General features: G+C 49.8%; 1 protein-coding gene across 4 annotated transcripts in view; it reads left to right on the top strand.

The window, feature by feature from the left end:
- Positions 1-12,284, top strand: part of ERI3 (ERI1 exoribonuclease family member 3) — a 134,788-nt gene that overhangs the window by 45,983 nt on the left and 76,521 nt on the right. For all 4 annotated transcript variants that reach the window (XM_080348587.1, XM_080348589.1, XM_080348590.1 and 1 more), the window contains one exon: positions 8,404-8,476. In XM_080348587.1, coding sequence (XP_080204713.1) covers positions 8,404-8,476 — 73 coding nt within the window. The remainder of the gene's footprint in view (positions 1-8,403; positions 8,477-12,284) is intronic.

Genomic DNA, 12,284 nt, shown 5'->3' with positions numbered 1-12,284 from the left:
AAGCAGTTTATGACTCATAGCGGTGAAGCCCTTGTCCTGAAGAGTTTATACGCTAAACGGTCTGGACAGGCAAAGCACAGCAGAGCCAAGGTTTCCTCCTGCCTGTCTTACAGCAGGTCTGAGGAAGGACCGTGACATACATATCTTAGTTCTAGAGCAGCACCTTGTTCTAGATCTTGCATGCTCTGGTCTCCTGGGGAGAAATACTTCTGCAATGGGAATTGTACAGTGGAAAGAGGAGCGCGTTTAATTTTAGCTTAGTTTTTGTATGTGTTTTGGTTTTGAGGGAGCTTAGACATGAAGCATTGTGGATGCATCCATTGCATCAGGTACATTCCCTCTTTCAGTGTGTATTCTGTGGCAGGAGTCTGAATGCTTTCTAATATGCAAAGGACAAGGCAATTACAAAATTAGTGTCTGTGTGCAAAACTTCATAAGAGACCATATAGATGGAGAAAGGACGTGTTCTGTATAACCAAGCTCTGCTGCAGCGTGAATCACAGAAATATGTAAATAGAGATCTCTAATCCAGCCCCCTGCTTAAAGCAGAACTAACTTCAAACTCAGATCAGGTTGCTCAGGATCTTCTCCAGATGTGTCTGAATGTCTCCAGGGGAGGAGATTCCCCCACCAGTCTGTTCCAGTGCTTTATTACCTGCACAGTGAAGAGATTTTCCTAATGACAGATTAGAAGTTCATGTGGTCACGTTGGGTGAGAACGTGCCTGTGTGGTAGATGTACACAGTGTCTAATTTTGTACACTCCTATTCATAAGATGCTGTATAATGTCATATTTAGGAAGCAGATGGACTGTCATAACAATCTTGTATGTAGAAATCTGGTTTTAAGGGGTTTTACTGTAGTGCCAGGTTGCCAAGGCTGGGGGGGGGCACCTCAGCCTTGGAGACTTCCCAGTTTCTCTTTCCTTGGGAGCAATGCCATGCACTTCTGATGCCAAAGGGAAGTCTACCCAGTCATCCTCCCTGTCTGGAAGGGCTGGTGAGAAGGAGCGTTTGCTCTACCCTTCTGCTGGTCTGGAGGACTCGGTATGGATGAGTGCAAAACTTGTGCTTGCTGCACTCCTAACCTCAGCTGAACCGTGGAGCCAGCGAGCTCTGGTTTCCTGCATGGTAATTAACTAGCTATTTAAAAATCAAAAGGCTCCGTTCTGATCCTGCTCGCACTAGCTAATTACTAACTCCAGGTAGACTTACTCCAGATTTACTCCCACATGCATAGCAGCAGAATCAGGCTCAGTAAATAGAGCTATGAATCTTTTTAAGAGAAGCTGTTAAGCAGTAGCACATGGATTTATTGTAGCATCATGTGTGTGCAATTGCTGATGAACATCTTCTGTTGGAGGCTGCGTACCTGCTGTGTTACAGCCTTGCTTTTAATGTTGAGATAGCATCTCTGCCAGCATCTCGCTGACGCACAGACAGATACCCATAAAAGGGCCAGATCTCGCATGGTGTTAAATGCCTTCATGTTTCATTAAGGTTGATGGCAGTGGAAGGCACACGGGGCTTTGCAAGACGAGCAAGTCACGACGAGCCACTTGCCCTGTGTGCGTTTTGTGGCAGAATTATTTTCCTAGTGTACACATTGCTCTGGTTGCAGTTTGGGGTAACAGCCTTTTCCATTTGCAGGCTGGCTGCTTGGGTAGCATGAGTGTTGAGGTTCTCCCCAAATTCTTAGTACCCAGCAAAAATTTAGAGAAGAGGGATCTGGCTGTTCACATGTGATGGGTTTTCATGCATTTCAGCCAGTGCTGCTGTGAGTCCCAAATGTTAAGGCTTGCAGATTGCCTTTTAAGCTTCCTAGGCAGGAGTGTGCCTGGTGGAGAGAGAAGGCAGCGCTGTCCAGAAAGAGCATCACAGAAAAAGGAGGTCTGAAAGTGCCAGGTATTAGCCTCGCTGCTTAGCCCGGGTTTTTTGGCCTCATTACACTAATCCAATTAAAGATTGATGGAAAAAGATAACACACACTCCAGTGAAGGGGTTTGTGTGGCAACTGCTTCCCTTCCTGGGCAGCCGGAGTGGCCCTGGTTATCTCGTGCATCAGCACACCTCCCCGGGCCCTGCACACCCACTGGTGCCTCCACACGCTATGGTGTGTGCTCTTCTCCTGCATCGTGTCTCTCTTATTACTAATGGAGCATGGATGCATTTTAGCTGCTGGTCAGCCCTCATTAATATCCAGAGATGACAGGTTGACATTTGTAAAGAAGACTTGCATTGACCTTCACGTTGTGCATCGGTGCGGTTGCCGTGCGGTGCCCTGTGTTGGATGCGTCTTCCTGCGCCGCCTCGGGAATGCATCTGTTAGCAAAGGGACAGACTGCTCTGTAACCCTTTGCTGCTGCCAACAACACGGGCAGCGTGGCCGGACGTCTCGGTGTCCCTCTGCCCATGCCAAAGACCGTTCTGTGTAGAGCCTCCATCCGTCCCAGTGAGCAGGACTGGATGTGTTGGAGTTGCACTGGTGGCTCCTTGTGGAGGTTTTTATGTGGGTACGGGGGCTTGGTGGAAGACAGCTTCATGCTAACAGCAGTGTCCTGCCTGCTTCCTTTGCCTGGCTTCTGCCTCGGGATGCAGCAGAAGAAAAGGCTGTGCTGCCCGGGTATCGTGAGTGCTGTCAGTCGCCTGTCTCTCCCCCAACCCACCCCATGCCGGTTCTAGAACTGCTACAGCCCGCTCAGCGGTGACATTTATTAACAGAGGGGGCTTTGAAAAAAAGGCAGGCTGTTCTGCAAAGGCTCCGTGCTGTAACTCCGTCTCCTCCTCTCTCCAGCCCGTCTGAGGCAATGGCTGCTGGTGTTGAAATTCATTAGTGTTTCCTGACAGGCGATGGAGGCTTGCTCTGTCTGTTCCCTCTCCCCTGCTCTCATGTCCCTGCTTCACGCACGCTGATATTTAAAGCTGATGTGCAGCTCGTAGGCTTGTTGCACTGTGACAAGTTTGGAGGTGGTTGAGAGAACTGAGAGGGTTGAAGGAAGGCGAAGAGGGAGGGAGATGGGACCTGTCTCAGGGTTTCTGTGAAAGCCCAAGGGCTTTTCAGACCCTCTCCAAGTGTATTGTCTTTCCACACCTATTACTTGTGAATTTTAAGGACAGCCTTGCTGGGACGGTTTGGCCTGCAGTGACAGGGGGCAGAGAGGGACAGTGCCATGGGTGTGCTGGGTGAGAGTGGGATGCACTCACCCAGCAAGGGTTCATCTGGTAGGAAGCAGGGGCAGGGAAGCTCCTCTGGCCCCTTGGCTGGTCTGTGGAGCTGAGGACCGTGTGAGTGGGGTGCCAGAGCCTCCTGGCCTGGCGCAGTGGTTTTTGCAGAGCCCAGACAGGCTTTCTGCCCCTCTGTGGGATGCTCCTGCAGCCCCAGCACTTTGAAGCAGGGTCTCGTCCCTTCATGTCCCCAAGCCACTGATACAGACTGTTTCAACCAAGTTTGGGTCAACCTAAGGCTGCCTCTTTGGGAGGGTGTGGGTTTACCTGAACTGCTTCAAATTTCTAGCTTGGCTCCAGCTCACGCGAGTTTTGGTACAGACAGATGTGGCTTTGCTCACATGGTGCTGCTTGTTTGTTGAAGTATTTCGGGTGCCTTAGCACAGGATGTTACTCCCTCACGGGTTATCTCTCTTAGGAAAGGGCACCTGAGCTTTCCTCTTGGCCTGGCAGACATCCCACCCTACATCAAAACAGAGCAGCAGCTCTGCTCTGCATGATCCAGAGCCGCGTCTTGACCAGCCTGGCTTTGAACTAGGGTGCAAGGCTGAGGTGGTGTGACAGCTCCTCTCTTTGGCTCTCACCTTGTCGCTGTTGTGTGCTGCAGCATCCAAACAGCTTTCCAGCCCTCCTCCAGCAAGGGATTTCCAGGGCAGCAGCCTGCCTGCCCTCTCGTTTGCAGCCCGGTGCAGTGGGGTTGGCCAGCACACAATTAAAATGTTCTGCATCTCTTACAACTCAAGGTCTCCAGGGCTGAGACCAGGTCTATAAAAAACAAGATTTAATGTCCCTTTATCTTTCCCATTGAGGGGCTTGTTCTTTTAACTGGCTCAATATCAATACACCCAGTGTGTAGAAAGTGGCCCAATTTCTTTGTCTTCTGACATCCTGAACCCAGAAGCAGATGGACATTAACCAGCTTTGATTAGTTGGGAGAATCAAGCATTAATTTTTTATATGCCAGGACCACCTGAGTGACAGAAATCAATTACGGCTGCCCCTCCCCCTTCCATATTAATGTGGTGGCTCCGAGCAGAGACGGAGGAACCTGTTGAAAGGAGAAACCCCTATTTCTTAGTTTGACCCCCTAGATAATTAGGGTTAAATTGATATGCTATCGCACTGGTGACACATTTTATCTGCCTGTGTTTGTACAAGAGGATACAATAGTGGAGGAAGGACCAATTTGTGCCCTGCTCTAGCTAACCAGACTGAGATAAAAGGTGTCACTAGTACGATAACGTTCTTGCCTCGTGCTCTTTTATTGTTGCTCAATTTGCCTTTTTTTTTTTTTTTAATCCTGTTCTTTTTCTTTCAATACCCTTGGCCATATTTTAACTCCATGCCATCGCATAATGACGCCCTGCTAAATGTGTGTGGAGATAGGCAACTCTGGCTGACAGCCTTCCCTGATAACCGAATTCCAGCCCATCCATCACTAGTCTGCTCTCCTTAACTTAAGGAAAGTGATAACTAAAGCAAGGCCGTTTATCACCGCCGAGCTGTGCGCTTCTTGCTGCCTTGGAGAGAGACGGCTTCAACGGGAGAAATGCAGCCATGTCACCTCGTCTCCCATTTGCATCGCCTTCATCTCCAGGCCCCATTTACCCTGCAAAGTGGAGGAGCTGGGCCGGATGGAAATCAGAGCCTGGGGTGATGGAGCTCTCTGAAAATGGTGCAGAGCTGCCACCGCTGACCACAGTCCAAGGAGGACATGGACTTGCTTGCCCATCAGAGGAGAGTGAGCTGCCTGCTGTCACTTGCTCTTCTGTGCCAAGGGGACCTGTGTTTTGAGAGTGGGTCGAGTTTGTGTGCTCACATCCCTGCTGGTGGAAGGACAGACTTTACCAGAGCTGCATCGAAGGCTGGAAAATCCCACAGCCGTTTTCAAGTTTCTCTTTGTCAAGTGTGGTCACACTTGAAGCTGTGATGTTTGGCTGAGGAGGTGGTTTTGACAGCCTGCAAGGACTGGGAGCTTCAGTGTTTGGGGAGGCAGCGAGACCTTGTTCAAAAGCTGGAAGGATCATGGGATGTTGAATACAGTGAAATGCACCATCATTTCTCTTCACCTGAGGGGAGGGCCAAATCCCAAGCTCAAACAAAATCCCAGTCCTCAAACAAAGCTGCCCCAATGATCAAGGCTGAATTTTGTGAGAGCAAGGGAGCCATCCTGAGCGTAAGAATGTGTTTACCAAATGAGCTGCTCAAATGAATGGTGACCCTGGTGAATGGAGATGCTTCCTTACAGGCCCTGGCACTTCTGTTCCCCAGGAAAGCTGCAGGTGTGCCTTGCACACCCCAGCCTGGAGAAGGTGCTGGAAGAAGTTCTGTCTGGTCACCAAGAGACTACTGCAGGTGACAAGCTTGGAGTTGGGGAAAAGACAACTCCAGGGGTGTTTTCCTTCCCATAGCTACCTGGGGACCTGGTTTCTGTGCAGTGAGAGCCCCTGATTCCCTGTGCTGGGAACACTGGAAGCCCAGACTGGACCAGACCCATAGGACAGTCCTTCAGTAGAGGGAAGGACGTTGGGTGGCTGTATCCCTGCTGGCCTGGAGCCACCAGACATGCATCTTCCAGCTCAGGGAGTAGACAGCTGCTTTGGACCATGCTGCTGACAGCCTACTCATGTTACAGCATGAGCATAGGTCTTCTAGTGCCTGGAAAACCTGGTGAAGTGTCTCTGGTGCTAACGTGAAATGAGGGGAGCAGAAGCACAGAGGGGGAGGGGGAATGTCCTTAGGTCACACAGCTTCACAGGCAGCTTCTGGGGTTGTTCCTTGTGTGCAAAAATGGGTCATTTATTTAGTTGACATATTTATTTGGAGCATTTATTTTCCCCAATTAAAGACCCACTGTCCAGCGCCCTGGGCACACTGCCATCAGTCTCGAAGTGGAAGTAGAACCAGACTGTCCGGTTTGCTGGACCTTTTGGTCCCACAGGGATGGAAACGCTTTAGATGTCATTCATTGCACTGGGTGGTTAGCTGTCAATTCCTGTGGCTAACAAGAATGATGCTGCATTCGCTTCTCCTGGGCCTTATCCAAATGTTAGGTGAGGTGATAATTATTCTTCTAACTGGAGCTACGCTGAGACCTGTATTAATGAAAACCTCTTGGGCAGGGAGAAGAAACCCAGCTTTTAGTAACATGCCTTTTGCAAACTGCTGTCATCATCCTTTCTAGCCAAATGTGAGCCAAAGAGAGGTCGAGCTGATCACGTGTTTGTATCAGACTGATCATTTAGTTTAAATGTTTCCTTTTCTTGTGATTTTTTTGATTGGGGCACCAGTAGAAAGCAGTTTTCCTGGATAAAGAGCTTTCTTAGCATGCTGGTTGGGGTTGGTGGGGTCTGTTTAACTGCGGGATGTCATGGACATATGTGTAATGGCTGTAAAATGCATGGACTAGGCTGCTATTTATGTGACGGCTGTGCAATTGCGAGGAGTGACTCCAGGTGCTTCATTTCGGCGCGATGGTGCTCGCATCAGATGAGCCGTGCCCAGAGATGAGACCGCGCTGTCAAGTCACATTGCTTACCCTGCAAATCGCCACAGCCCCACTGCTCGCAAGCTTGTGCTTTTGACAGGCTTCCTACTTTCAAAGAGATTCCTCTGGACACCCTTATTCAGATGTGTTTGTATGACTTAAATTATTGTTCCTAAATCTTTTCAGGACTAGGCATTTGGTTTTGGCACAGAGAGTCTCTTCCTTTCTCAGCCTAAGCAGGGCTCACAAATCCGCTTGTAGGTCTGAAGGGATGCTGCCCCGTTCACCAGAGGGTTTGGAGCTGGGCTGAGCACCCCACTGCTGCATGGGGTGCTGATGACGCACCCCAGCTCAAGGTGATGTACCTGGCCTGTATCCACATCTGACCAGAGTTTATTCCTGAATTTCAGCCCTGAGTCTAAAGTCCAGTCTGGATTATTCACTCTGTCCTGTATGGAGAGTGGAAGAAGACGTTGCCCTGGACATGGTCTGTGTTGGGATGTTTGAGCAGCTGATGCTGGCACTCACAGCTCTTCCCTCCTCCCCTACAACCTCCCCCAGTAGCCCCCAAGGGCCTGAGGAAGTTGTGAGATTTGCCACCCACCTCCATTTGCAAAAGCCAATTTCTGGAGTTGTGGCTTTTAACATGCACAAATAGCTCTAATTTAGTCATTTATTTAGTTGACATATTTATTTGGGATGCTCCTTTGCTTCAGTTAAAGATCCTGTGACCAGTGCCCCAGGCGTGCTCAGCAGGACGTGAATGAACGAGATCCATCAATTACTCTTGATCAGATCAAACCGGCCGGGGAAAACTCACATAACTCATCTCCCTGCGCAGGCTCGGCTGGAGCCGCACGGCTTCGCGACTCAGCCTTCCCCTTCTGCTGACAGAGAGGAGCCCATCGTAGCTCCCCTTGCAACACACCGGGAGAAACAGCTTTCCAAATGCTGGGGTCCTGCTATCCCTTCCTGGTGTGGTTTTGTTTTGTGAACCCTGTTCCGGCAGCTCGCTGTGGGCAGCGAGAGGTTAAATACCCTGTTCGCAGCTCTGGCTGCCTGTGCTCAAATCCGAGATGAGACAGATGCAGCACCTTGCGTCTTCAGAGTTGCGACTGCTCTCTTCTCCCAAGCACCTGCCTGGAAAGCAGCCTCTCCTTTCTTAGCCCTCAAACGTTGGTCCTGCAGCACTACAACCCCCCAAAATGAGCGCATCGGTGCTTCCTTCCCTCCCTCACGTCTCACTTGGTGTTTTAACCATGAAGGCCAAGTGGAAAAGCACCAGGGCATGACAAGTGAATTGTCAGTCCTTCTGTCTGCCCTGTAAGCTGCTGGCTGAGCAGGATGGTTTTGCAGGGATTTGTGATGAGTTCATTTAGCCAAGGACAGCCTGGATGCTCCCGTCATGTTCGCGTGTGTTAGGCACTGTAGAGTAAAGCTGTATGCTGCACTTACACAGAGCTCCCGTTCCAAATGTTCAGCCTGAGTGTGGCTGGATGTATACAAGTCTTACGCTAAGCTCTGCTCTTCTGAGAGACTTTTTTGCCAAGAGCTACAGTCTTTCTGATGTGCAGCATGTTACAGCAGACTTGAGGGCCTCTTCCATCTCAGAACTAAATGCACTTAAGAAAACAGAGTTTGTGTTGTCAGGACACTGATTGAATCAAACCTGCTCTCTCTTCTCTCTTACAGGTTACCAGGACAATGCCAGTACTTAGGGTTGCCGGTTGCTGATTACTTCAAACAGTGGATTAATCTGAAAAAGGTACTTTTCTGCAAACTGCCATGGTCCCCGTCTCCCTCTCTCCCCCTCCCTTGTCCTTCTCCTTTCCTCTTTAAGGAGGTGTCTAATAACTACTGCTGTTTTGCATTGAAATGAGTTATTTTCTCAGAAGCTGGGCTGAGCGAGTCCTCCTGCTCCCTATTGTATCTCCTCTAATAGAGTCTTACTGTACTTGATGGGATGTGTTCTGCAGCTGGGGAGAATCCCATTGTGGCGGGCACAGTGCGGTGTCTCTGCATAATAGTGGGACACTGAGAGGCCCCTCTTCAGCAAAGGTTGTGTTGGCCCCAGTGTTGCTGACTCTTGTTTTGTTTTACAGCCATATAAGGCTTCTAGGAGCTCGATTCCCTTCAGCTCAACTTCTGGTTGATAAATGTGGAAATATTCCAGTATAAAAATCAGCATTTCACTTTGTGTTGTGAAGAAGGGGAGATGTCTCAACAGCATGTCCGCCTAAGAGACCGCTGGTCACTTTGCAGAACAAAATGTCTTGGACTTCACTGTCTGGCACCTGGGGTTGCTTCACAGCTTCTCTGACTGGTTATAGACCCTGCTGTGCATCCACAGGGTGTCCTGGCACAGGAGAACGTGGTGATGCCGTAAGCCACAAATCAAAGTGGGAAGAAAAGAACAAGTGTGATTATGAGCAGTAGCAGAGTGAGGGGGGAGGTTGAGGTCTGTGCACATGAGAAACTGAGGTGGCCCTCCTGGTTAAACCTTTGGATGAGTAAGATTCCCTTCCCCCAACCAATTTAATGTTGTATTTGGATTTCTGTACCTTTTCCTGATAATTAGGGGTCTCAGTAAGTGGAATTTGCTTGTAAACAGCTCGTTGTACTTGTGGGCTTTTCTTTTGTTCTTTTATTTATTGTTTTAAATGGAAGAATGAGTGACAGGCTGAGCAGCCGCAGAAGGACAATTTGCATGATCTGTTCCGTCAAATAGGGTAGAACATGAACTTAACAAGGGATGCTGGCAGCACATTCCCGGCTGAACTTGTCAAAGGGTCTTGTATTTCCCTGCTGTCAGAGCAAATCTTTTGGCTGATTGCTGGTCCTTGGTAAATGAAATCTGAAAGCACATTGGGGCATTCTGCAGTTCAGTGACCATTAATGATCGCCGTTTGAAGTTCACTAAACTTCCGGTGAATGGATAGCAGCTACATAACCAGCAGGTTGATGGCTGCAGAATAATAATATTTAAAAGAAAAAAAAATCCCTGTGTTCTGTGATGTTTGCTAAGAAGTAGGTTGATCCAGCTGTGCTCCTCTGGTCCTCAGGATGAATGACTTACGGCTCTTTCCCATAGTTCCAGCCTCCTGAAATTAGCATGTTAGGAGCTGGGATTCATCGTAACCTGGACATCCAGGCAAGTGGCTGTTCTTCAAGGTGGGCAATCGTGTATTGGGTTTCAGCAAATACCGTGATACGAAGTTGAGGGCTGGAGAGAATCCATGGAGCACCAAGCACAGAGCTGAAGGCGGGAGGAGGAGGAGGAGGAGGGAAGCTGTTGCAGTGGAGTGTTCCCCTGCCCAGCTCTCTGGAGGGGTTGGAGTCTGAGCATGTGGGATGGGGGCACATGGATTGGGGTTGTCCTCTTCTACAGGTGTTACTCAGAAAGTAAGGCTCTGATCTTCCTCAGATCACATGGGGAGGGGACGTGTGGGAGAAATGTTCACCATCTTCCAACCCCTCTAATCCCTTAAAAATCTGCAGTTTCTCTGACTCTCCAATATCTGATGCCCTATGACGTGCAGGGCGGCTCCGGGGTCCCTGTGTCCCTCTGAGAAGTGAGCCAGGTTGAAGAGGAGAGCAGGGACCTCTCCTGTCCCATGGCTGCAGAGCTGTATTCCCTGGGGCTTGCTCTCACCCCAGGGTGAAGATCTTTCCATGCCACTCACTGCCTCACTCTCTAGTCATTCTTGTGTGGGAGCCACCTGTGTGTTTTCACGAGAGATGATTTCCAGCTTAGATAAATAATTCTGGCCAAGCAGCTGGACCCAGTGAGACCTCAGTCTTTTTTGAGTGAGCTCCCAGTGTGGGACAAATCGGAATGGACAAATGTCTAGCCCCCCTGCTCTTCCCTGCGTAGCTCAGATGGCCCCTTTTCCACTCACTCTGGCACATTCCTGACGTAAAAGTATGTCCTAGGTTGAATCTGCCTCTGACCGCATCCATGAAGTGAAGGTGTTGGGGGTGGTGGTGTGAAACTACTAAATTTCTAGGTCATGGATAAAGCAGAGACTTGGATGTTTCAGATGTCAAGAAAACAGTTCATGTGAGTGTAAATGGCATGTGTGACTGAGAGCAGTTTCCTCCAGGATGGCCCCACCTGCATCTGCGATCTGTCCTCTGGGTCTCTGCTTGTGAGCAGCGATACCGAGAGGACCCTACGGAGTGAGGGAACTGCTGCTGCAAGTACAGGAGCGAGGTTACGTATGGAAAGATGTGTACGTGCAGCAGACCTGTTTGTGTACTTGTGAGTAGTGCAGTAGCAGCAAAATATCTTCCAGGATCCCTCTGCCCATGCGCACACGGCTTCAGCTCCTCTTTATTTTGGATCATCTGAAGAAGCAATCCTTGTCAGCGCTCCCTCTGCCAAGGTGCAGGATGCTCCAGAACTCAGCAGTCCCTCTTCCCGAGGTGGTGAGATGGTCTTTCCCAGGGTTTCTTCTCCAATAAACTCCTTCCCTTGTCACTGCTGGTCTGCAGCAGCAGTTGAGGTGAGCACCCTGTGCCTCCAGGCTTCTTTCAGAGTATCCAAGACTTTCCTCTTGGACAAGCTGAAGGGGGGAATCAGCCCCATGCTAGCTGCCAGGCTTGTGTCACCTCAGGGAACATTTCTGGATTGATCTGGCCCTGCAGGTGGCGGTGAGCTCCACACCTGACCGCTGTGATGGTGGCCACAGGGTTTGGGGATCTGTGAAAAAGCCTTCTGTGGAGGACAAAAGGAGAAAAGCTTGTGCACTTGACTGCATTTGCTGAAGTTTTACCTTGCCCTATGCCCCTCCAGCCTGTTAATGCATCCCTTCCGTCAAGCCTGATCGGTGTTTGCTGACATTTTTAATGTCACTGAGCGATCTTGTATCTCTAGTGAACTGTCAGCATAGAGCTGACTCGGGGCAGAGAGTTTATCATGTTCTTCACTTCGATTAGCTCAGCCTTGTGGGAGGGGAGCAGAAAGCAGAGGAGGCTTTCTTTGAATGCTGCAACATTTCAGATATCCCCCTAAACCATCTCGATAGAGAGCCACCATCCCATCTGCCAGTTCTCCTTATGTACCTGTCATGTCAATCCTCAGAGACCCCATGGGTTAGGACTGAGGTGCAGAACCTGAGCTGCATCGCTGGATGCACAGGATGGAAATAGCAGAGAGTGCTTCGTGCCAGGAGAGAGGCTCACCAGTGGAGTAATAGAAGCAGCATGCAGGAGACTGTGTGTCAAGATTTATGTGAAAAGGGAAACTGCTGCAGCTAACAAGCTACAGCCCATCTGCTGCCCCAAGAGTATCCTCAGGTAGCCTGGATAAACACATTAACACTAATTTTAACACAAGGATCAGTTCTTGTTTGAGCTCCTTTTGCTCTTTCAGGGACCTGTGGTTTATCGTTCCAGGTTCCATGTGAACTAGTGGCACGGTTGGTCCCGTGATGGATCCTCACCCCGTGGGGATGGAGCCAGCGCTGTGTCAGGCTGAGGGCACGGAACCTGCCATCGCAGGCTGGCCGGGAGCAGGGAATGGGAAAGCTGGTGGGCAGCAGGGAGCACGCCATGGAGGGAGAGTGGTTTGG

Source organism: Nesoenas mayeri (genome assembly GCF_963082525.1).
Source record: "Nesoenas mayeri genome assembly, chromosome: 8".
NCBI lineage: Eukaryota > Metazoa > Chordata > Aves > Columbiformes > Columbidae > Nesoenas > Nesoenas mayeri.
Note: the sequence above shows the minus strand (reverse complement) of the source record. Positions and strands in the feature narration are given on the sequence as shown.